Source organism: Pelobates fuscus, chromosome 1 (assembly GCF_036172605.1).
Source record: "Pelobates fuscus isolate aPelFus1 chromosome 1, aPelFus1.pri, whole genome shotgun sequence".
Lineage (NCBI taxonomy): Eukaryota > Metazoa > Chordata > Amphibia > Anura > Pelobatidae > Pelobates > Pelobates fuscus.
Window position 1 is genome coordinate 387,037,449 of NC_086317.1, and position 27,685 is coordinate 387,065,133.

The window sequence follows — 27,685 nt, forward strand, 5'->3', positions numbered from 1 at the left end:
CGGGCAGGCTCTCGGACACCCTAAACCGGGGCCTCGGGCTGTGCTAGTGTAGTCGGTGCTGCCGGTGTGAGGAGTGAGCTGGTAATGCCGAGCGATGTGGATTAAGGACCGGTAGCAGTGGGTGGGACACTGACTGGGTGAAATGATTGGGGAGACCAGCTGGTTTCCTGTGGCCCCGGGGTGTTGGGGGAGAATTGGTCCATTGACTATAGGGGGGCTTACCTATCAGTGCTAAACAGGACTGTACTAACAGGACGGTGCTCTGTGAGCAGGAGAATATTGGGCACAAACATTTTCCTGGTCAATGGGAGATGGGAAGTGCTACTTTGAAGTATAATCACCAATAAAGCCTCCCTGACTTTATTGGTAATTCTGTATCAAATTAGGGTTAGACTCTTTAATTGCTTGGTTGACCATTCATGTGCTACAGTTATTTTTCTCTGTGGTTAAGATAATATATATTATTATTTATTTAGTGCTACTTTGAAGTAAGTAGTATTCATGTTCTGGTACTGTGGGAGAGAAATCAAGGCAGTTCATGAATCTCCTTTGAATTGCCAACAGTTCACACTGTAGTGAATAATCTAGTGTGGGTTTGTTTTTGATTACTTAATTAATGTCCCCTCCTGCAGCGCTGTGTTAATAATAATGTATACATACTGCTTGGAGGCACTTTGTATATGTTATCTGCCAGCACGATAAAGTGAGATGTGTACAGGAAAGTATGGTGGTTGTGGGGTTACACGCTGCGATACTGCCCATTAATATGCCAGATAGCTTATACAGGATTCTTTAAAATTCTGATTATGTATTCAAATGAAAAAGGCCTGTCAAATATGAGAATACTAACCACAATTTTACTGTGTGTTGTGATTTTTATTATTTATCTTTTATTCATGCTCTACTGGCATTGCCTGCATGTAAACTAACGTAACCCCTGCTATATGCATGGCCCATACAATATTACTGAAGTAATGCCCAAACATGTATGCACTGTAAGATCTTTCTCTGTATATGCCCTCATAAGTACACCCAAGATATCATAGGGTTCGGAAATTACTTGTAGTGAGTTTTTACCTGCCTGTGATGCATTATTCACAACAATAAGGGTCTTAATAATGTTTACTGGCGTGAGAGAACAAGGTACTGTGACATCTAGAGTTTCTTTAGGCTCTATCCTCTGCTAATACGTCAAACCATTTGACAGTTGCCTTGCTGTGTCTTAAAGGGACACTCCAGGCACCCAGACCACTTCTGCCCATTGGAGTGGTCTGGGTGCCAACTCCCACTACTCCTAACCCTGCAACTGTAATTATTGCAGTTGTTTATAAACTGCAATAATTACCTTCCAGGGTTAACTCCTCCTCTAGTGGCTGTCTACTAGACAGCCACTAGAGGGAACTTCCTGATTTCTAGCAAAGATTTTCTTTGCTAGAGCGTCGCTGGATGCTGTGTGAGGACCTCCAGCGTCGCTCATTTCCCCATAGGAAAGCATTGAAAATCTTTTTCAATGCTTTCCTATGGGGAGCGCTAATGCACATGCGCGGCATTGCCGCGCATGCGCATTAGGTCTCCTCGGCCGGTGGGCGGGATCAGTCTCGCCCACCGGCTGATGGAATCAGAAGGAGTAGCGGCGCGGAGGAGGAAGCAGCGACGAGGGACATCGCCGCTGCCTCAGGTAAGTGACTGAAGGGGTTTTCACCCCTTCAGTAACCGGGGATTGGTGGGTGGGAGGGAGAGGGTACCTCCAGTGCCAGGAAAACGGATTGTTTTCCTGGCACTGGAGTTTCCCTTTAATTCATATATCATGCTAAATCATAACTGTTCTCTTATACCTGTCATTAATCGGTCATATATAGAATGTTGATGAATAAAAAATATTTTTTTCAATACATTCAAATATTTTGCTCTGTACTACATGTACAAAATATAATCTTTTCATGAAATACCTATTTACATGCCATCAAATCTAGTGATTAGAAACAAAGAATGTGACGGCAGATAAGAACCATTCGGCCCATCTAGTCTGCCCTATTTTCAAAATACTTTTAATTTGTCCCTGGCCTTATCTTATAGGTAGGATAGCCTTATGCTATTAGGGCTTCATCCCTGGGCTATGTTAAAATATATAATGCTTTTAGAACTGCTCTTTCATGGATTGCACTAACCATCCTAGCCTGTCATAAAAATAGAATTGGTAAAGAGCCAATAAAAATGGATTCTCATTATGATTATTGAATTAATGAAGAATTAAATAAATACTATCACGACCACCGTGTTAATTTTTCCCCATGATTATTGGATCTTTATCAGGATTTACTCACACATTTTTGGAACACTTCCTTAGCTGCACTTGTTATCTGAATTTGCTAACTGCATCCTGCCAGACCACTAGATTTAAAAAAACATTTCCACTAATAGTCAGTGAAAATGAGCGTTTCCATCACCTGCTTGCCACTTTGACCATTCCATCTCCATGGAACATCCTTCCTTACAATCTATTCTTTTGTGCTTCCCGTTTATAGTTTGTTCAATCTCTACTTTCTTTCCTTTTAAACTCTAGTCTAGATTATTTGTCAGCTGCAGCCCTAACTCCTTACTAAGCCTAATAGTGATTGTAACTCACAAAAAAAGGATTCAAACTATCAATCGTTTGTACACCGGTATTTCAGTGGATATGTTATGCTCTGTTTTATGGCTCTATTTGCTATTTGCCCTATGTACAGTGCTGCTATGATGAGCCATGCTTTATCAATGTGTTTGATAAACCTTGCTTGATTGGGTTCCCTTACGATGTAGCAGAAATATTATGAAAATAGGTTAGGATGGCAATATCACTAAATGGGGCATAACAAGTGATTTCAAGGCAGTTAAATAATGGTGTAAACATAATGTGCATAACTCTAATAGTTTTTTTTATTATTGTTATTATTTATTATGTATAAATATACATACTTACTGCTACTTTAGAAGCTTTTATACATTAAGGTGAACTGATCATTACAGCCTTATTATCTCCATCAGGCCATGATAATAATTTAGGTAAGAATACAAAACTGTTGGTACACTACCTAATATGCTTTATTCTTTTAACCTGCAGCAAAGTGGTTGCAGTGTGTACAAAGATGATGTCCCGGGCGTACAGCTGGCTGCTTCTTTCTTTTATCTTTGTCCCTTTCATCAGTTTTGTGTTTGCCAGAAGAGGGCAGGATTTACATTGTGGAGGTAAGATTTCAAGTCATTTTAAACTGCACATGCACATACGTCCTAAGTTTTTTTTTTTTTTTTTTTTTTTTTTTTTTTTTTTTTTTTTGTTAATATTAATATATAACATTGGCATATAGTTAATAATAGAATATTTCCAAAATAATCTAGTTTATAGTTGACACAGTCTGCTGGAGTCTATTATCTAATTTGTCCGACACTTTATTATTTTTTTTTTTTTGTCATTCTTTCTTTTATTGAGGCATATGTTAAATGGGATACAGAATAGAATGAAGGGAATGCACATTCTTCATACAGTTAGGGATCATGCTAACATAATGCAACCTCTCCTATGAGTGTCTGCCTCCTTTTATATTCTAACGTTCTAGAATATTACCAACAAGTTTAGCGTACTAACAGTAAAGTAGTTAAAAGTAAAGTAGTTAAACACAAACGATTCATCAGGTGGGTTATAGCATTTAAGTAACATGAGAAGCAATGCACGTTTTTTATATAAGTGTGGCCGGACCGTCGCTATCAGTCAAGTGGGCGTTATTTGTATGGCCTAGCTTGTTGGGCGAGCTTTGCATATGGTAGAGCTAGTCGCTCTTAAGGTTACAGGAGTGTGGTTTGTATGTAGTATGCCATACTTAAGAGTATTATAGTAGCGTAGAGTATGATACGGTAGAGTAGGGTACAGCACTGCCTATGGGCTTGGTACAGTATAGAAAACAAAAGTAAAAATGTACCGGCATTGTATTACCGTGGTGGCTGGAAATCAGGTGTATGGCTCGTTGGGGGCCTATGTGTCTGAGTGCGAGTAGTTAGGCTCGTGTTGTTCCCCTAGCCATGGGGGAAGGGGGGGGAGGGAGGTAAAACCCCACTCTTGTGGTTCCTGGTTCATGACCACCCTGGTTTTAGGCTGGCCTAGGTAAGCAGATCAGATTGAAGTAATAACTCTTAACAGTAGTATTGGGGCTAAAGTAGTGTGGATGTGGCCCTTGGTTGTGTGTGTGGGCCTTGACTGGCAGTCTTTCAAGTCCCATTTCGTGGTTCCTGTTGGCGTCTCGGGGTAAAGGGGACTACAGTCGCCGGGTCCCAAGTGTGGCTGCTTGCTAGGTCGTCTGGCGGTGCGGATAGTCCCAGTTTCCTGAATAGAGCTGGAGCTTCTTCTGTTGAAGATAAGGTGTGTGCGTTCCCGTTGTGGAGCACTCTGAGTAGTCTTCGTGACGTCCATTGGTACACTATTCCGGCGTTTCTGAGTCGGCTTGTCACTGGAGTCATTGAGCGCCTCCACTGTAGGGTGTGCCGTGATGAATCTTGGAAAAATGACAGGTCAGAGCCCTCGAACCGGTAGGGTGTGCGGTCTCGTAGTGCCGCTAGGAGTGTCCGCTTGTCTTGAGCGGATGTGCAGTGGATAAGGATGTCGCTGACAGCCTGAGATGGGGCCCTGGATGATTTCGGTAGGCGGTATATATTGTCGATTGTTACTTTTTTGGCTTGTGTCGATGATACTAGTGAAGTCACCAGGCGCCTCAGATAGTGGGGCAATTCCTCCTTTGAGATGGTCTCGGGCACCCCCCTGATCTTCAGGTTGTTTTATCTGGAGCGATCATCCAGCATAGTAAGCTGTAAGGAAAGTGTTTGTTGGGCTTTCTGCACTTCCCATAGTGGACACTGTTTGTTTTACATCTATGATGTCGTCTTCTGTGGCGCGGACCCTGTCTGTCACCATCTGCAGATCTGTTTGTATCCCAGCTATATCTGCTGCCCAGGTCTGTCTGAAGTCCGCTAGTAATGCCTTAATGTCTTGCTTGGTGGCTAAATTGGAGAAGTCAGGGTAAAGTGGGGCTGCTTGTTCACAGCTCTGTCGTTCAGATTGGGGCTGTGTTTCCTCCTGTGTGGGTGATTGTGTTGTATTGGTGGCTGTACCTGCTTCTGCCGTCGCCATCTTGCTTTGGGCCTGCTTCTGAAGCATGGAGCCGATGTCTCTGGAGTCTCCTGGCATCCCCTGTGGGGGTCTTTGCGACCTCCTCCCCATTTCAGGTAGGTGCCCCGGCGTGGTGGTTGTGGCTGTCTTTGTCCGTGCGTCCAGGATCTGGAACGGATGTTGCCACTCCTCGAGGCCGAGGCCTAGGGGTAGGTGGTAGGCCGCAAGCCTCTTTTTCACCCGTTTCAGCCCGGATTTCTGGAAAAACGGCATGTACCGGCTCCTTGGGTCGGATGGTCGGGTCTGCCCCTGATTTAAGGTGGATTGTGCCGTTTGTCTCGGGAGCTGCGAGTACTGGCGTCCGCTCCGACCCGCGGTTAAGCCCCCGACACTTTATTATTAATAAAGGTTTGAGGTTTTAACATAAGACAATACAGATTATTGGAGAATCGATTACAAAAAGAACAGGTGTCCGTGTTTGTAATTAAAGGAACACTGTAGGGTCAGGAACACAAACATGCATTCCTGACCCTATAGTGTTAAAACACTACATGGCCCCCCTTAAGTATAGTTAAATCTTACTTGTATTCAAGACTGCAGCTGCTGCCTCTACCCCTTATCTGTCTGCTTGGCCGACATCATGAGAAGTGATTCTGTGAGCCAATCACAATGCTTTCCTATAGTATTGTCTGAGACTGTCAAGGAGGCAGATCAGGGGCAGAGCCAGCACAAGTCAAACACAGATCTGGCCAATCAGCATCTCCTACTAGAGATGCATTGAATCAATGCATCTCTATGAGGAAAGTTCAGTGTCTGCAAGCAGATGGGGGAGATACTGAATAGTAGTACTGCTCACTGTGCAGCAACGCCCCAGGAAGCACCTCTAGTAGCCATCTGAGGAGTGGCCAGTGGAGTTATCACTGTCCTGTAATGTAAACACTGCATTTTCTCTGAAAAGACCGTATTTACTGCAAAAAGCCTGAAGAGAATGATTCTACTCACCAGAACAAATGCAATAAGATGTAGTTGTTCTGGTAACCATAGTGTCCCTTTAAAAAGTCATGGTACCATTGTTATGCGTATAAAATACATGAAATTGTCTCCATTTTTTGAAGCGCACGGCGCTTCATGGACCTTGATGGACCTTCATGGACCTTGTCCACTACATGGACCTTGATGGCTCCGGTTCTAATACGCTTAAGACATAGATGAAGAGGTGGGAGAAAAAAGGGGGATTTTTATAAAAGGGGAGAGAGTTGGAAGTTGGAAGGAAAGAGGAGGAATGGTTCAGTGGGAATTTGGGCAGATGCTTTGGATGAATCTCCGCACCTCTCCATCCCCATTTGTTGCCTTGTCCAACACTTTAGAATTAAAACTCTAACGTATTCAATAGGACTGAGAGGAATACTCCAGGCACATAAATAACTTCATCCTCTTGTGTATTCCCTTGCACAGACTCCATGTCTGTGCAAGAAAAAGAGGGGAGGACTAGCAAAGGCTGTAGACAACAGTTCTGCAGCATTTGCAAGTAATGTTTTTCATATATCCTGGAAGAAAACATGTTAAAAATAAATCCATGCATGTTTCTTTGGGAGTTTATCTATTACATTTTTAAAAATGTAATAATGTTCAATGGATTGCTTCTTGATGGTGTATGAGTGGGCATAGGAAATAAGAACTGTCAGCTCTATAATGACTACAGAATGTTTTCACATACATTTCTCTAGTGATGGTGTTCTTCCCTTTGTCCCTTGTGTTTGAGTTGTATGGGGCCTATATCCCTGTGTATACTCTAGTATTTACTCTACCATGTCTTCCTGTTGAGCGTGCTATGACTGATTTTAATTAACCCCTTAAGGACACATGACATGTGTGACATGTCATGATTCCCTTTTATTCCAGAAGTTTGGTCCTTAAGGGGTTAAAGAGTAAAAAAAAAAAAAATGATATTGTTACTCCATATTAAAGGGACAACTCTAAGCACTAAAACCGCTTAAGTTTAATGGAGTGGTTTTGGTGTATAGATCATGCCCCTGCTTAAATGTAAGGGACATCCCCATTTCAGTCACATTATCAATGGCAAGTCTGTCAAACCAAGACAACATTGGTTGGCTGAGTGTGCTGTACTAATGCATACATGCAGAAGTGTAAATTACATCTTATCAACTTATCAATGTGGCTTATACGTGCATGGGCACCTATAACAAATTGTTCCCTTTCTGTTTTTTTTTATTTTGTATTTTTTTTAAACTGGGGGACAGCACCAGGGAACTCAAAGCAATGCAACTAATACAGGTAGCTGTAATGGTTATGTTGTGTAGAGTTCCCTTTTAATGGTTTCTCTACGTATTGGGCTAATATGGAAGAAAACAGTGCAAATGACTTAGAGCACTCTGGTTGGATTCCAAGCCAACCAATCAGGGTATTGTGACAGGCTGCTCACTGTTTACTAGACATGCCCCTACTCGCGATATAGCGAAATGGGGCAGATTAATTACTAATACTTAGTAATCTTTACTTGGTATTAGTAAAGTTGGCTGAAAAAACAATATTGGTCTTTCAGCCTTTTGGTAGATGACTTTCTAATACCTTGGGAATTAGGTAACTATCTACTAAGTGGCTGCAAGATGTGTCATGAGTTATGTGTGTGTGTGAGGGGTGGTGAGTTGTCTATAGCCTGCAGCTCCTCTGACTGCAGGCTGTCTTCACTCCTCCCGCATGGAGAATGCTGTGTCAGAGCATTGCCATGGTAACACGCGGCAACGCTCCGCACACCATGATCGCGGGAGGAGTGCCCAGCCTCCCAGGTCCTCCAGCCCTCCCTGTCACTAATGAAGGGCCTTTGGGCTGGTGAAGGAGATCTTTGATCTCCTCACCAGCTCAAGAGGGCCAACAGCAAGAAAGCAAGTCTTCTCTGTCGGTCTGGGCACTTATGCACACACAAGCTCACTACAAACACACTTTCTCACTAGCACACACACACACTTTCTCACTAACACACACACACACTTTCTCACTTGCAGACAGACACACACACACACACACACCTAAGTACATCAAGCCTACCTTGCCTCTTCCAACTGCAGCAAGATCTGCTGCTTAGTGGTGGGGCGCTACTTGCAAGTGTGGGTGGAGCTTACATCACGGGGCAGAGCCTGTGTGCCGGGGAAGCTGCTGGAAATTCGGAAGGGAGACTGTCAGTGCACCAGCCGGCCCCAACAGCCCGAATGCAGACCCCAGCACCTATGTACACCCCTCAGCAACTCCCAGAACCTCTTTCCTGAATTCCCTTGGACTTTAACAGGCTGTATAATAAAAGCAGATGGCCCTGCAAGTTGCCAGGTCTGTCCCTGGAGAGTGAATTGCCCAGGACAGACTTCAGCTTGTCGGGACTGTCCCGGCAAAAACGGGACAGTTGGCAACTATAGCTCAGGATTTGATCAAATGCAAAGGCAAGTTGTTTGTTTAGCCTACAGAAAAGCAGCACTATAATTTAAACCGTCTACAGGTCTATGAGTTTGTGAACATCTGTGAGCATTGCACAGCTTTTATCCCGTGTACAATAATTCTGCTTTGCAAACCTGTTCTTCCAACCCTCATTTTCCTCTTTTTTTTTTTTTTTTTGATTTTTTTTTTGTGTGTATCTCTAAGTTAACTTGATACAATACCCCCTCTCGTTTTTCCAGCTTGCCGTGCACTTGTTGATGAGATAGAGTGGGAAATTTCACAAGTTGATCCCAAGAAGACAATTAAAAAAAAATCTTTCCGCATAAACCCAGATGGCACCCAGTCCGCAACCGAGGTATTCTAATAGTTTTTGGTTTTTTTGTCATTGAAGAGATGGTCATTGTAAAATGCATATACTGTTTGTTAGTGGCTGTCAATTGCATATCTCATGTAATGAAATCCGTTTCATTCCCTATTTCCCTTGATACATGGCCCCAGGCTTGTAATAATACGTCATATATCATTTTGTGGACTTCAGTATTTTTCATCTTGGCCTTGTTGTATTTCAGTCACACGCAGTTCCTAAGAAGGAATTTATGTCACCGTTATGTGCTGCATACTCTTATTCACACACAGTTGAGTAACACTAAACTAGCGTTATTTGAGAACCACTTTTGTAAATATGACATGTTAATGTTAAAATGGAACTGTCATTTTTATGGAAGTGATAATCCCTTATTCTTCCCAACCAGAGTACATAATAGTGACACTCTTACTGGTGTTAATTGGCCAACAGAGAAGAGAACATGCAATGCAAGCTCTTAATTAAAGGGACACTATAGCCATCAGAACAACTACAGCTTATTGTATTTGTTCTGGTAAATATAATTATTCCCTTTAGGCTTTTTGCAGTAAACAGTTTTTTTTTTTTTTTGCAGAGAAAGGTAGTGTTTACATTACAAAAAGAGAAATCCTGCGCTCACTCCCATCACTACTGGGCCGGCAGCGATGACTACAGTACACATCAGCCCCAATATATAGTAAAAGCCAAAGAAAAAAATGTTTACATTACAGCCTAAGTATACCTCCACTGGCCACACCTCAGATGGCTACTAGAGATGCATCCTCTGCATAGAGTCACTGAACTTTCCTAATATAGTTGCATTGATTCAGTGCATCTCTATGAGAAGATGCTGATTGGCCAGGGCTGTGTCTGATTTCTGCTGGCTCTGCCCCTAATCTGCCTCCTTGACAGTCACGGGCCAATCCAATGCTTTCCTATGAGAAAGCACTGTGATTAGCTCAGATCATAACTTTTGATGATGTCAGCTAAGCAGGCAGAACAGGTGCACAGCCAGCACCAGCATACTGGACATATTTTACTATATTAAAGGGGGCTAGATGGTGTTTTTGATACTATGGGGTCAGGAGTACATGTTTGTGTTCCTGACAATACAGTGTTCCTTTAAAGGGACACTATAGTCACCAGAACAACTACAGCTTATTGCATTTTTTTTCTGGTGAGTAGAATCATTCCCTTCATGCTTTTTGCTGTAAACACTGTCTTTTCAGTGAAAATAAAGTGTTTACTTTACAGCCTAGTGGTAACTCCACTGGCCACTCCTGGCTACTAGAGGTGCTTCCTGGGGCAGTGATGCCTAGTGAGCAGCACTGCCATTCAGTGTATCCACCCGCTGCATACAGGCACTGAACTTTCCTTATAGAGATGCATTTATTCAATGTATCTGTATTAGGAGATGCTGATTGGCCAGGGCTGTGTTTGACTTATGATGGCTCTGCCCTTGATCTGCCTCCTTGACAGTCTCAGCCAATCCTATGGGGAAGCATTGTGATTGGCTCAGACCACCACTTCTGATGATGTCAGCAGGCAGATAGGGGCAGAGCCAGCAGCTGCAGACTTGTTCCTTTAATTTAGATGATGGAAAAATAGCATTACTCATAAATTACTTTTTGTTGGGTACCTGGTTGTTAAAAAAGGATAAATCTTTTTTTAATTAATGTTCTATTTTTTGAAAGGATTAAGCCAACCCTTTTCTATATTATTATTTTAAGTCTTAATGTCCTGTTGGAAATTACTAATTGGAGTACCCTTTAATTTCCAAAGTGTTCTGAAGAGTGCTATATGATAATTGTAAAATAAACAGCCAGATAGTTCAGAAAGCACATTATATTTAAGTATGATTCAGAAAAGCCTTCATTTAAAGAATTTCTTGGCAAATAAACTTTCACCAATAGATGGCGCTGCGATAATAAAGTTTGTCATGAATACAGTATTGAGCAATTCTACACGTTTATATCTCTACTTAAAATAATACATAATCATTTTTTTTTTTATTTTTTTTTTAAATCTTCACACTTTATGATTAAACATCTCGAGAGCTCAACTCACACGGGGTGGGGATCACTCAGTCCAGTCATGAAACATTATTCTTGCTGTGTGTTTTCTTTCAAATTCTTTATTTTTGAAAATTTGTCATTCACTTTGGGGTTAGGGTACAGATCTTGCTGTGTGTTTTAATATAACGGGTAAAGAATTTCAGATTTCTGAGAGGGTAGTGGATGCATGGAATAGCCTTCCAGCTTAAGTAGTAGAGGTAAACACAGTGAGGGAGTTTAAGCATGCTTGGGATATGCATAATGCCATCCTAGACTTAAGATAAGGCCAGGGACTAATGAAAGTATTTAGAAAATTGGGCAGACTAGATGGGCCGAATGGTTCTTATCTGCCGTCACTTTCTATGTTTCTATTTGCTCTAGGTCAGGGCTGGGTACAAGAGTATCTTTTGAAAGTTGAAAAATAGTCAATGTCCAACACTTGTTGTTATTTGGCATCTAGAGAAACTACAGAAAATAACTTTTTAATACATTATATTGATAATGTATTAAACGTGAGTGCAAAAAAAAATACGTATGTTTAAAGTTTCCTGCAGATGTTCTGTTCAGTCTCAAGCGCCTGTACCTATCCCATACACCTCTGTCCAGCAGAATTTGTAAAAAACAAAAATAGTTTTTATCAATGAAACTGCTGTGCAGACCAATATCGGCTGTACCGCGCCTGTTATGAGTTTACACTAGACGTGTGCAAAAATTAGTTTTGTACATAAACAAGTTAATTCATCCAAATCCTCTTAATCCCCACCCAAATTAATTGAAAAATTTGTGAAATAAATGGGCTTAAATGTTGATTAAAAGGCTTTTGATTTTGGATGAATGAATATGTTTATGGATGAAATGTTTGTTTTGCACATGTCCTCGTTCACGCACAGCCTAGTTCACGGTCTAGTCTTTTTGCAGCCATCAGCGCGGAGCTGGAGACCACTGTTCATCACTCTCTCGGGCGAGAGAAGTGCATACTACCTGCACACCTTTTTGTTTGATATATGGCACGCAGTAGTGAGCATTCTTGCTGCTCTGAGCTGCTGGTTTAGACCATTAACAATTGGCTGCAGTTCTGAGGCACTTGTCTCCAAAAGTATTGGTTCTGCTTTGGAATACGTCACTCATGATTTTTCCACACTGTACTCATTGCCAAAACATCTACATTGGAGAGGAATCGATCTGTTCCTACAGTCCTCTATCTAGCGTAAATCACATCAACTATATGTGTTGTAGTAGGGTAGTTCTGCTCTCTCCGGTCACTTATTTATAAAGATGTACACAGAAACTACAAGTGAGGGGTACACCATAACTTTACATTAACCTTAAATAAATTCTAGACATTTACTAGTAGTTATATTTTATTAATTTATTTTTGTCCATTAGCATGATTAAGGCCCAGTGAAAGGACAAAAAAACATTACAGTATCCTTTTTATACAGCATTTTTAGTTATTTTTAAATACTCATTGTTGGCTAATCCTGACTGGTTGTGCAGTATGTTTATAAATTTAATTCTGTGCATATGGACCTCTGATGTCGGCACACACAGGTGTCCAATGGCAGCACCCCCTCCGTGCCGCCCATTTTCTCCCCGCAGCCTGCCCTCCCTGACATCAGAGGGGGAGAGACAGCGGTGGAGGATAATACTGCAGGGAGAAGTTGTTTTTGGTACTAGAACAGTTTACTTTGTTTTATTTTTAGGATGAGCAGCACATCAAGGGTTACTGTAACAAGAAATAATGTTTTCTGAAAAGGCTGTTTTTCGGTTTGTTTAAACCTTTATTATGCATAACGGTACTACCAGGCTGAAGATGACTATTTATTTCAGGTACCATATGCCCGCTCAGAAGTTCATCTGATGGAATTACTTGAACGTGTGTGTGAGAAGATGAGAGACTATGGTGAGAAAACAGACTCAAACACTCAACGCAAAACGTATGTGCGTGTTTTATCCCGTGATGGAAAAACAATGGATGCTTCCAACACCAACCTTGACAGTGAAATGATATCCAACCTGAAATTTACGGTAATCAAAATTTCATGTAAATATAAGAATGTGTATACAATAATAATAAATAATGAAACGTGATTATTTCCAGCTATTCTGGTACTAGAAGGGTTACACGCAAGTTCTTCCTAATATTACTAGTAAACGTGGAAAAAATGAGATCTGCGCTTCTAGTTGAAGGGTGCACAAAATGTGCTACCAAGCATTTTTTTTTTTTTTGAAGGACATAAAAGACAAGCAAAGTTTTGGGCACAGGCCCTTTTTCAATTCAAAAAGCCCATTTTGCATTGAAAAAGGCTTGTCTTTTATGTCCTTCAAATAAATGCTTGGTAGCACATTTTGTACACATTTAAATTGGAAGCGCAGATCTCATTTTGTTCCATGTTTATCTGGTTTTCACTGCTGGAACTATGGTGAGAGGAGCTGCAGCTCAGGAGAAACCGTTTGTATAATTTAACTCTTTAGGTATTGCAATTACCTTTTTCTTTGTTAGGTAGGTGGAGCTCAGCTAGTAAAGTACAGCCAAGTGGAATATTTAAGGGAGGTGAGTCACAGACTGTAAGCTCATTATAGCAAGGCCCTCTTCAACCTATTGTTATTGTCTCATTTGTTGCTAAATCTCCACCTTTTGATAATATTGTAATGCGCTACGGAATATGCTGGTGCTATATAAATACCAGTAATAATATTAGTATAAAGTGTTCATTGCTATTAAAATCTGCGCTATTTCCAAAATGAAAAAAGGACACACTCTTCACAACGTTTCAGCAAGCTAAAGTGCTTTAGGGGTCTGGAGTGTCCCTAGAAGGGACTGCACACTACCAATGGAAAAGTAAATGACCCAGTGGGTCAGCCAAGGAACAGAGGTGGCTAAACCACTCGCAAATGCAATATTGGAAGTGAAAGGTCATTGCAGTGGGGAATGTAGACTTTAATTGGAAACATGGTGCAGAGTTGTGATGTTTTGACCACTCAATGTGGTCTTTATCAAATCAATCAAGTGAGCAGTGTAATACAGGTACATATATATGCACATCAATAAAATCATTAAACAATTACGTAATTTTTTATTTATTTTTCTTGTTTGTAGGTTTTTTTTTTATGTTGTGGGTTTCTTTTGGTGGGGGTGTGGGGGGGGGGGGGGGAAGAAATCAAAACCCAAAGCATGCTGCAAAAAAAATGGGGTAGGTGGTTTTTTTTTTTATTATTATTATTATTATTATTATTATTCTGTATCATATGCTCTCCCTCCCCCACCCCAAATGTATTATTTTAAGTTTAGTGACAAACTTAACTTTAAACACTTGAGTATGAATCCATCACAGATAGCCCAATGAATGAAAATTCATTTCTGCAGTGTAGACTTTGCCAGAGGAAACTAGAGGCCAAAATAAGCAGTTTAAACTGAGTAAATCATTACTCTTTCACGTGCCGCAAATAAACTGTTGGCATGTTCTAGATTTTACTGTAATTCAACGTTAACCTAGTGGTTCATTACAGATTAGTGATATATATGCCACAAGAATTTATTCTACTTCTATTGCATCTATGAGGTTTAAAATGCACCCCATGGGGGCGGAGCCTGGCACTGGACCGGACCGGACGCCATTTCTCCCAGCTCCGCAAATCTAATTCGCAATCCCGACAATATCTCGGTAACAAGCAGCCATCCGACACTGCAAACGCCCTAAACAGCCCGGGGACACCCTGCTGAATCCACAGATGCCCTTCCAGTACTCCCCGAAGCATCTGAAGGCAAAACGCAAAACCGGGGCCTACCACAAGCCTTCATACCGCGACCTCGAGTATCTCTGGGGCGGGGATCCTGACGAAAACGCAGCGGAGCTGTGGTCACCCCAAACAACGACTGCCAATACATCCATGGGGCGCAGAACTCAGAAATCCACCCCCGGTAACGTACCCGAACAGAGGGACATAGGTGTCATGCTCCAACGACACACATCAGCCACTATGGCGGCCCCCGACCACCCACCCTCACCAGGGCCTCCCCACACTATTGCCCCTGCAGCACCCCAGCTGCAAAGCCCAAAGGAAGACGCACAGCCTCTGTTAGCAACACTGAGCCTGCAACTAAACAGGACCTCCAAATCCTATCTACTATGCTACAGGACATTCAAGGCCTACTTGCTGCTGACCTGCCCATCCTGAAATCTTCCATGCAGCAGCTCACAGGCAGACTGGCAGCTACAGAAGCAGAGGTCAAAGAGCTCCGTCAAGACACCTCCAATATACAGACCTCTATAGCCCAACTACAGGCAGCTCAACAGGCTCTGTCAATACAAGTGGCAACACAGGAGGACAGGTACCGCCGCAACCATATTAAAATCAGGGGCATACCAGCCACCATACCTCAGGAGGAACTACCACACTATGTAAGACGGTTACTAGCCACAGTGCTGCCACCCGCCACCGCCAAAAAAGTAAACATCGCTGGGATGTATCGCCTACCGACGTCCAATGCTAACAACACTACAACACCGGGCGATGTTATTCTCCGCTGCGCACTACCTCACGACAAGGGGCAAATAATGACAGCGGTAAGAAACAAGACCCCAATTACATTTGAGGACTCACAATTGTCCTTTTACCAGGACTTATCCAAAGCCACCCTGCAGTGGCGAAAATCCTTGACCCACGTCATGGCCCAACTACGGGCGGCAGGAGTGGCCTACAGGTGGGGACCCCCACGATCACTTCTTATTACACATAAAGGGACTATCCGTAAAATAACCACAGGGACTGATATTCCTGCGTTCCTTGCAGCTCTGGATATCCAGGAGGAGACGGCGGCCCCGACGGGCCTAAATCGCACCCACGGATGGGACCCATCCAATGTGACACCATTTGTGCCAAGATCAGCAAGCGATAGCCAGCTGGACACCTGACTGGCAGAGACATTCCTAGACCGACCTATACCCACTGAGGGGCCTTACTCGACCAGCAGCTCTAAGTCGCACAGTTGCGAAGTTGCAAAAAATTTATCGCTATGATTTTATTTAATTTTATTTGCTTATTTTCACCAAATGTTGTTATACATATGTTTTTTTTTTTTTCTTTTGTTTACCACTGCAGAATCTCCCACACGGGGACAAGATCCTCGACTTGTACCACCCAGGAGCAGGGAGATTAGGCATTCTACCACAACACCAGGCACCCATAAAGAGATGCCTCCTATAACCCTAGTCCGGTTCTTCTTAGCCACACATGCGCAACCTCTGAATCATTTATACCCCCCCGCTACCCCCTTGGTTAGGGGCAATACCTCCACTGAGAGGTCGGCCTTCCACGAAGGCACGCAGCACCCCCTCCCTGAAAAGGCGAGGGCACCACCCACACTACGAACTCCCTAACGCGGAAACCGTTACATGTAACTTTAGACCTATACCCAGCCCTGAGTTTATATTAAGTAAAATCAGGTCTCATTACGGTGATACCACCTTTTAATATCCCCTACAGCCTGGTTCTCCGCACTGTTCAACATACTCAATTACAGCTCCCAGCTTCTATACCTGCCTTTAATAACGCGCATCTACAGACTGCACGCATGTTTAGCTAAAGGTCTGATCTCCTACTCACCAGTAAGCTGTAATAGACTCATCACCTTACCTTTACATCTATGTACCTCATAATCATAGTCAGTGCGTAGCCTATGAGAATATACTCTTCACTCATCTACACCCAACACACTGAACGCCACTATTCCTTAATGTTTTTCTCTTCTTTAAAAAAAAAAAAAATGTGCAGCACTCTCAACATGTATAATTTTATTGCCTGATACAAGATGTAAAGCTCTTATTTGACATGTTTATGTTTCATAAGTACTCAACAATGCACAACCAAAATAAAGAATTTAAAATGCACCCCATAACAATGTAATCTTTCCCAGTTCTTTGCTATTTGTTGGTGTTTCTGATAAATGTAATAATATAAATTCAGTGCCGAACTCTGCAGCCCTCTCTATACTTTATATCTGACTGTGAACTATTCTAGAATTGTTTACATTTCTATTTTGTAATCCCACTTTTCTCTTTGGGCATTGCCTTTTGTTGTAGTCATAATGAATATTATTTTTTATAAAGCGCCAAAAAGTTCTGTAGCGCTGTATAATGGGTGGACTAACAGACACGTATTTGTAACCAGACAAGTTTGACGCACAGGAACAGAGGGATTGAGGGACCTGCTCAATGAGCTTACATGCTAGAGTGAGTCGGGTATAGTGACCCAAAAGGTAAGGGTAGGGTAGAAACGTAGGTTGCTGGGATAGTATTCATTGAAGGCTTAGTGTTTTGATGACAGTTTCCGGAGAGGAATCAGTGTGCTGTGAGAGACGGCTGTTCACAATTTAATTGATATACTTTCCTAAAGAAGTACGTTTTCAAAGATTTCTTTTGAAGGAGTGGAGATTGGTTGATCGTCTAACAGAGAGGGGAAGGGTATTCCATAGGAACGGTGCAGCTCTAGAGAAGTCTTTAAGGCTGCATCAGAGGTTACACGTGGGTCTCCGGCAGAGCGTAGGGGCCTAGATGGGACATATTTGTGTAATAGTGAGGATAAGTAGGTGGGAGCAGCATTGTGTAGAGATTTGTAAGTAAGTATCAGGATCTTAAATTGAGTACTATATCTTGCGGGAAGCCAATGTAGAAACTGACAAAGAGGAGAGGCGTGGGAGGTGCAGGCGGACAGGAAGATGAGCCTCGCCACCACATTCGTTATACACTGTAACTGGGCAAGTTGGGAACATGTAAGACCACTGAGAAGCAGATTACAGTAGTCAAGGCTAGGGATCGACCAATTATCGGTTTTACCGATATAATCGGCCGATATTCGTTATTTTCGGAAATATCGGTATCGGCCAATATAGCTACCGATATTGCCGATAATACCTCCTAGGACCGCCAGGCTCATTACAAGCCCGGCGATCCTGGGGGGGCCGGCAGCAAGCGCTGACTTACCCTCCCAGCAGCTCCATGTCTAAATTTTGCGAGACCCGCGGCTGCAGAGCGTTGCCACGGGTTACCATGGCAACGCTCCGCGCGGCACTAAGGGACGCGAGATTTACACTGGGGAGCTGGAGGAGCTGCTGGGAGGGTAAGTTAGTGCTTGCTGCCAGCTGCCCCACAGTACTTAACAAGCCACCGGACCACCAGGGAATACTATATCCCCCCCTCCCTGGTAAGAAGCAGGCGGGGGGGGGACTAAAAGAAACAAAAACAATACAATTTAAATATAAAAAAAAATTATAATAAAGATAAAAAATCCCCCCCTCCATTTTACACAAATTACATCACTACACAAACACACACACACACTCACTGAATGACATACATACACACTACACACACACACACACTCACTGAATGACATACATACACACTACACACACACACACACTCACTGAATGACATACATACACACTACACACACACACACACACACTCACTGCATGACATACATACACACTACACAAACACACACACACACTGCATTACATACATACACACTACACAAACACACACACACTGCATTACATACATACACACTACACAAACACACACACACTGCATTACATACATACACACTACACAAACACACACACACTGCATTACATACATACACACTACACAAACACACACACACTGCATTACATACATACACACTACACAAACACACACACACTGCATTACATACATACACACTACACAAACACACACACACACTGCATTACATACATACACACTACACAAACACACACACACACTGCATTACATACATGCACACTACACAAACACACATAAACTGCATTACATACATGCACACTACACAAACACACATAAACTGCATTACATACATGCACACTACACAAACACACATAAACTGCATTACATACATACACACTACACAAACACACACACTGCATTACATACATACACACTACACAAACACACACACTACATTACATACATACACAGTACAAAAAACATACACTGCATTACATACATACACTACACAAACACACACACACACTGCATTATATATACACACTACACAAACACACTCTATACAAACACACACTCTATACAAACACACACTGTATTACATACACACACTGCATTATATACACACACTGCATTCACTTTACCCACACTACACACACTGCATTCACTATACACACACTACACAAACACACACTGCATTCACTATACACACACTACACAAACACACTCTGCATTCACTATACACACACTACACAAACACACACTCTGCATTCACTATACACACACTACACAAACACACACTCTGCATTCACTATACACACACTACACAAACACACACTCTGCATTCACTATACACACTCTGCATTCACTATATATATATATATATATATATATATACACACACTACACAAACACTCACTGCATTCACTATACACTCTGCATACACTATATATACACACTACACAAATACACACTGCATCCACTACACACACAGCTCCCCTGTCTAAATACACTTCATCCACTACATGTGGCATGTCTATTTTGTGCATTTACCGTTAGAAAGAGTTTATTTTTTCAAAATGGTAAATGTACAGAATATCGGCAAGTTATCGGCTATCGGCATGAAAGTTCACAGCTTATCGGTATCGGCTCTAAAAAATCAATATCGATCGATCCCTAGTCAAGGCGAGAGAGGACAGCGGCATGGACAAGCACCTTTGCCGGATCAGGCATCAAATAGGGTCGGAAGCGTAATATTTTTGAGATGGAAGCGGCTGGATTTGGCGATTGATTGGACATGAGGGGTGAAGGAGAGGTCGGAGTCAAAGAGAACACCTAGGCAGCAAGCCTTAGAGGTAGTGCGCATAGTAGCACCATTGACTTGGAGCGACACAGACTTGGGAGTAGCAACACTTGAGGGAGGGAATACCAGAAGTTCTGTTTTGGACAGGTACAGTTTAAGGAAATAAGCAGCCATCCTGTTGGAAATAGCAGAGAGGCAGTTAGAGACACAAGTCAATATGGCATTATCTTTTTTCCCCCTAATGGTTTTATTTAAAACTCCTCCTCAACACTTTAAAGAAAATAAAAATTATATTTTGGTGTGTGTTACAAAAGTGACTTCCTTCATTTTGCAACATAATCTAAGGCAGCGTTTCCCAATTGGTGTTCCGTGGAACCCTAGGGTTCCGCGAGAACGCAAATGGGGTTCCGCCAAAATTTCTAAAAACAAATTGGCCGCAGGCGGCGAGGGAGCAGCCAAAGGTAGGGATGCTGGGTGGAGTAAAATTAAAAAAAAAAAAATATATATATATATATATATATATATATATTTGGATCTGTGTCTGTTAGGGAGTTTGTATGTGTTTGTGTGTCTGTTAGGGAGTTTGTATGTGTTTGTGTGTCTGTTAGGGAGTTTGTATGTGTTTGTGTGTCTGTTAGGGAGTTTGTATGTGTTTGTGTGTCTGTTAGGGAGTTTGTATGTGTTTGTGTGTCTGTTAGGGAGTTTGAATTTGTTTGTCAGTGAGTGTATGTATGCTTGTCAGTGAGAGTGTATGTGTAAAAACTGGTGAGTATAAGTGCTCGATATCTATAATTAGCAGTAAATCGCCAACAAGGGGTTCTCTCCACCCTTGTGAAGTGGATAGTAAAGATAACAGACAGGAGGTGATCAGCGCTTAAAATTATATATACCTACGATACAGATGTTCTTAGTATATGAATCTATAAGTACAAAGCAAGAAACAGATTATAGTGCAGTACAGTAGATGTTTCCTGAATAGGTCAAATAAGTTAGATGTGTGAGGACTATAATAATAATAATAGACTTTTCCACGGCCCATGTCTGAGGCTTGTTCTGCCTCCCTTAACTTCACTTTATACTGACTTTTAATTCACATGTTAGTGGATATCCCTCTAAGTGTATTGTATTTGGAGTCTGTTGCTGTTGTCTTTAATGCAAGAGCAACCAAATTGAACTTAACCAGAGATATAGCCAGAACATTGTGTGTCAATGACAATTACTTGTTACATTAAAAGAACATTAAAAAAAAAACAAAACTTACCTGTGGTTCCCTGTGCGCCGCTCTCTGCAGCCTCCAGGAGAGCCGGAAGCTCCTGTTGGGAGCTTCTATTATCTATCCTGAACAATACAGGCAGTTGATACATATGTAAAAGATCCCACTAGGGGGCAGAGCATGACTGCCTAGCCAAGCAGTCGCATGCAGCTTGAGCTCCTGCACAAAATAGCTGAAAACCGCAGAATTAAGCCTAAATGCTGGATTCAAAGACAAAATCAGAAGTACTTACAGGCAGGGGGCTCCGGGCACACTAAACTACACTCACCCTGATGATTAGCAACAATGAACGCCCGAGAGCCTGGTGGAGGCCTACCCGGAGTCCGAGCCCTACACGTGGACCCGCCAAACTCTGATCCCCCTTCCCCCCGGACCGGTGGGGGACATCCCGGTCCACTTACTGCAGAGGATGGCACGCACACGGTGAACCGGTAGGCAGGGGAACCGTAACGCATGCACCTCGTGGCGAGACCAAGATGGCCGCCACGCAGGAAAACCAGCAAAGCGACCCGATCACCCAATGGAGGGCCCAGTTTGATGCCAGGTTCGATGACCTCTGCCAAAACTTCTGGTACCGCATCGAACAAAGAGCAGCCACGACAAACCACATACCTACCGAGCAAGGGAAGCACCCGACAGATAATACCCCTACTCGGTGGGTAACCCACAATAATGTGAAGTGGAGAGCGAGGCGGATTCAGGGAGAGGTGCTCACAGATGCAACAAGCAGAACCGCAACCTTGACACCCATCTCCCCTGCTACACAGCGGGACAACGGAGAGGCCCCGCTAGGGCCGACGCACCTGGAGCCGCAACATAGGGCGCCTGACAGCACCTGAACCTCCTTTGGAGCGCAGCTCTGCGAGGGGACACCCGCCTCCGTTCCCGCTGACCAATCTGCGGCCCCCCGGAGCCATCCGACTGCTCATCGCCGCAAGCATTAACACATGTCTCCCGAAGGGGACCGCAAAGGAGAGGGAGCGACAAGCGACACCGGCGGATGGCTCCACCTCAATCAACCAGGGACCCCCGCTGCACTCACCAACAACAAGACCAGCTCTCTTGCCTCCAGCACAACAGGCCTGAGCGGAGGTTAAACACCAACACCTTATTCCACTGGGAGCGTAGGCCCATAAAACTGCAACCACGATTCCTGGCCGAAGCCTGGACTGTCAGCGAGGGGAACAACGGGACGGACTATCAGGGAACTTGGGCGGCAAGCAGGGGCATCGGTTAGATAGTAGGCCAGTGTCTTTCCTAGATGGGTCGCTTAAATGCTGTTACCACAGGTCATAATACCTGCTACCCTTAGTTATTCCCCCCCTCCTATAATGAGCTACCCACCTAGCTGCAGTAACCGCTCGATTGTACTTAACCAGCAGAAAATATCTTCCTGGTGGTTTCATTATACTGCCTCTGTAGTTACTTACTATTTAACAAGTCTAAGTTCATTGTTAAGCCTGTTTTAATTTTCTATGCCAGTCTCATGACAACTTAGCTAGATAAATCAGCGAAGTTACACACAGTACTAAGACAGAATTAGCGATGAGAATCTTTCTGTTGTGTCACTAAGCTATAAATAACACACTACCTAGCATTAACACACTTGCATAGCTACATAACTTACTAACTAATGCTAGGATGCAGATGCATGTCATGTAGTCTCCCTTCTGTCACTCCTCTGATTTCTACTTTCTGACCTGTCCTTCATGATTACTTTTTAAGCGAGAACCTAAACTGTTATAATATCGACTTTATTAATATAAAAATGTGCCTAGCTAGCTAATGCCATGACGAATAATGCAAATCTATACCAGTCTACCCTGAAGACGCTGTTGTGGCGCACCAGAGCTACTTGTTCATTCTGTGCACAATAAAATAAAGAATTTAAAAGATCCCACTAGTCAGATGTCATGATATTTTCAATTTTTAAGGTTATTCGATAAACATTGTATGTTAGTGAATTAAACCCGAATAGCCACCCTTTGTCCTATACCCTTAATGGGGTATTCAGATTTCCTCCTTCCTTTCTCTATCCACCCCTTCTCACTCCTTACTAGCTGCGACTGCGCATGCGCTCTGACCTGGTCAAACAGTCTAGTCAAATGTTTATCTTTAAAAAGCATTTGATTGGACCAAGGAGAGGAAGTCAGTGACACAGCATGACTTCGGAATGGGGAGTGGAAGTTCCTTGTCCGGTGCTGGTTTCCAGGTACTTTTTAAAAAAAAAAAATGTTTTTCCTTGCATAAAAAGGCAACCTATTACATAGCCCATTAGGGCACTTAAAAATAAATATATATATTTGCAAAACAGTGTTGGCGTAAATCTTTTAAGGCGAAAATAGCCAAACTGAAACCTGTTGGCTTGGAGAATTTCTCTCTACAACTGTCCTGCGCTAAATTTGAAATTCCCTACAGTTCTCACTTTAGTGAATAAGCCATTGTGTGTTTGGTGTGTTAATCAAAATTGACAATCTAGCTTTGATTTCACTATGTATTAATTTACTTTCAAATTTCCTCAAAGATCCGGCCTTGCAATTTTAAGGCATAGAATGGGTGTGTTTCTTACAGAATTGTCAAGAAACACAGACAACAGTTCACATTTTTAAGCTAACGTTTCTAAAATTCTTAATGTTGATGTAGGACTATTCCTGAGATGACTACTCCTCATCTGCACTATATCTTTATAATGTAAGAGTTTATTAACTTTGTAATGCTATATTATTTTATAAAAGCTATTTAGCCATATTGTAGAAGAGACACACAAAATGTAAGCAGTGGTTACATTACAGGTTTAGACATTTTCAAAGGTGGACAGGGCCATGCATTATTTTTAAAAGTATACTTTACAGAGAGGGTCCTAGGCAACTAATTGCCAGTGTTTTTGAATCTGTCTTTAGTGTGAACGCATTGTGGAAGAGTATGAAGACGAGCTATTTGAATTCTTTTCACATGAAGCTGAGAATGTTAAGGACAAGCTCTGCAGTAAGCGTACAGGTAATGATTCAGTCAATGGGTGATTGTTGGTTTTCCTTTCTACCTTTGTCCCCCATGCTATACCAAAGTCATTCCCTATTAAATGACAATACAGCACTGTCCAATAGTTTATTTTTCAGATTTTATCAATATCACTTCCTAGAATTTTTATTACAACTTGTTTATGTATCTGAACTAGAAATCACCTCCTCTGGAATCTATTCCTAAACAATTTAAAAAATAAATAATCCAATATTATTATTCATTTTTTTTTTTTTTAAAAACATCTCACAAATAGCAATTTGAGCTATCTGGAACAGATGATCTTACTTCATGTGTTTGCCATATATGCGTATCCCCTATATATAACACAAAATGTGTTTTGTGAGGTAGAAATATACACTTCTCTATCCTGAGTGGAGACGGAGTAGATACCCGATGATTGCTTTCACTAGGTTCCATACACTGTCATGAAGATGCTTGTTATCAGAAACAATAAAGTTTGGCATTCTTTTCTGAGTAATCATCACTTCGGATTAACGTGATGCAATACAAATATAACTCCTCCACGGTGAAACACCTTTCTGGAAATATAGACTACAGTAAATTAAAGCTAAACTTACTGTAGCTGGGTAGACATGCATTCAGTTTAGACAAAACTACCAACAAGTATGTAAAGAAATGGGACTCTTTAACATTAGACACCTTTAAATCATTTACTGGGTTTAAGGTTAATAGCGGAAGCAAGCAAGAAATTTTTTTTACCTTTTGACACATTTCTTTGTGATTGACTTTATCGTGTCCTGAGAATCCCTAAGCAACATTTAGCAATAATTCCACAAGCTAGAAATCCTGAGGCATTTTGAATATGCATTGATTGATAGGCCGTGTCAGAACAGCTTTCATTTAAAATAAACTCTAGATTCACTTTGACCTTGATAAATTAATGTGCCCACTTTTTTGAAGCATGTTTAAATATTTTTAAGAGGAATTAATTTAATTCCCTGAAAGTTGCAAGGTTGGGTTGGGAGAACAATTTCCCTGAAAGCACACTTTGTCTTACCCAGCTGAGAGCTTCTTGGTTTTTCTTTGTTTTGGTTTTGAAATGGTGTCTCGGTCCTGGTGATACCTGCAGGCATTTTTTGTACAGGGAAAATTACCAGGTCATTGTCATAAGCAGCTTTGTGATGGACAGGATGCCATTCAGCTATTTACAGGATTTGTTTTTGCATCAACATACTTTCTTGGTGTATAAGAAAGGTATTTCAGGAAGTTTCTGCCAGACATGACCTGTTGTACAAGGGCTCGCAATAATATAAATACACCGATGCCCTTGAGGACCTTGTTTGAAGATGACTAATCTTTTATATTGGTAAAAATTATTTTGGGGGTATTGCTTTATACTAATTTAAGGGGGATACCATTACAATGCCATACACATACGTGATTTTAAAATAAATACTGGTGTATATATATATTTTTTAATGAAGTCTATGTAACAAGATGTTTGGGAATCAAGGTAAAATGCTACAGCTTAAAGTGTATTAGGTTTAGAGTAAAACCACATTACATTGCAGCATTTTGACTTAAATTCCCAATATTCATTTTTCTTTTCTATGTTTATACAGATCTGTGTGATCATGCTGTGCATATAGCTCACGATGAACTTTGACCAACTGTGATTCCATTTATTCACTTGGACCAGGATGCTTCTCGTGTTTACAAAGGAGGAGATAGTGGGATATAAATATAAACTATGTAGCACAATGTTCCCTCCTATGTTTTTTACATTAAAAAACAAAAAACTATTTTGTACATTTGGAGAGTTTTGTGTTTTAATTCTTTACATTTACTAACCAGGGAACCTTCTCCAGCATCACTGTATGTGAGACTTGATCCAGACATTGTTTTATTGGAGCTATTAACTTTCATCCTCCTGAAACTATGTATTTCTACATTATTTCTGTGTATGAACTCTTAAACAATTTTCAAGATCTTCATGAGACACTGTGAGGTCGGAGAGTGCTGCTCTATAGGTTCCAGATGCACCTCCACGATGCAAGAGAGCTTGGAATTTTATGTTCTGTCCTTGGAAATCATTTGTACTGGTTTTATATTTATCATAATAAACTGCAATTAATATTAAAAGACAAAACGTGAATCTAAAGTTTTCTATGAAACACCACAGGACATATTTTACATTTTTTCAGAAGTCGTAATGAGGCTGCCCTGACGTACCATAAAAGTAGTCAATCAGGAGAGAGACTGGTAGAGGGTTGAGATTTGTGTGTGTGTATGTATGTATGTATATATATGTGTGTGTGTGTGTGTGTAGATATATCTCTCTCTCTCTCTCTCTCTCTCTCTCTACGTAGGTGTGTGCAAATGAGCTCAACAAAGAACCACATTTGTGCATCATAATGAGGGCACTGTTACAATGAGATTTCTGTGGGAAAAGCAAAAGATTTATGTGGCTTGACAGGTGTGTGTGTTTTTGTTTAGCAATGTATTAACTATCCACTTCAGATAGAAGGGGTTTTCATCCACATTTTTCTTTGGGATATTTGGTTCGGAATAGGCAGGAGGTGAGTATTTTACCCATAAACCTGTAGCAATGTGGGAGAGGAAGTTCATTGTAGTGGTTATAATGGTAGGTACCCTGACACCATAACCCAGTAAGTGGGCAAGCCATGTTATGAGGAGCATTGGATTCCACCATCACTGAGGAGGCCATTCTCTGTGACGAGGAGAGGTGAGCAGCACTGTTGGATCCTCGACGCTGAAAAAGGTAAGAAAATACTTTAATTTCGAAAAAACATTTCGAACAAACAAGTGGGAGTCTATGTGGGGAAACAGATATAATAGCATTAGTAATACAGGTCTGTTATTGGACTTGACCATAACTCGAATGTTTTTACTTGGGTTTCATTTCCCCTCATCAGTTATTTGGGTTTAACCCCTTAATCACACGGTGGGCGTACAGTGTAAATCTATTGTCTTCATGCACTCAGTGAACAAAGACACAGTGCACATCCTTGGCTAAAAGTTATTTTTTTTTCTATTCTGTTTTTATTCAGGTAATGCATTACATACTAAAGTAGCTATTATGTTACGGTTACAAATTAACAATTATTAAGAAACGTGACTCCACAATGACCGAACACTGTAAGTACAATTCAAAGTAGCAACAGATCAAATTAGTGCATGTAAATCTCCCTGTTCCCTTTCAGTGAGTTCAAGCCTATATACGGTAAGTAAAAATAAACTCAAATTAAAAACCTTTATGAAAAAACACAAAGCTATCTAGAGTATAGATTGGGGGGGAGATCCCTAAGGGAATAAGTGAAAATACAGTAGTAACAGTTGGTACATCACCTGTCACATGTTGTGGGAATGTGAGGTGGTGGTGTTGGCTTAAATGAGGAGATGAGATCTCAGAATAGTGCAAAGGTGTCGGACAAGGATAACAGGTTCATGGCATATCTGGCACCTTCTGTCCAGACCTGCAGTAAGACAAAAGAACCACAAATGGTCTGCAGCAAAGATAGGGCATTTATAACTTTGACCCATGTGTGAGTTTTCCATTTGCATTTGGTGTAGAGAGATTTTGTGTCAGAGATTGTGTCAGA

At 41.6% G+C, this 27,685-nt stretch overlaps 1 protein-coding gene across 1 annotated transcript; it reads left to right on the plus strand.

Moving 5' to 3' along the window:
• On the plus strand, positions 1-25,871 carry CNPY2 (canopy FGF signaling regulator 2). Its single transcript, XM_063444740.1, has 6 exons — positions 1-81; positions 3,101-3,225; positions 8,821-8,936; positions 12,809-13,006; positions 23,981-24,077; positions 25,685-25,871. Exons 2-6 carry the CDS (start codon positions 3,126-3,128, stop codon positions 25,726-25,728), a joined length of 555 nt encoding a protein of 184 aa, XP_063300810.1. The 5' UTR covers positions 1-81; positions 3,101-3,125; the 3' UTR covers positions 25,729-25,871.
• Positions 25,872-27,685: the final 1,814 nt, after the last annotated feature.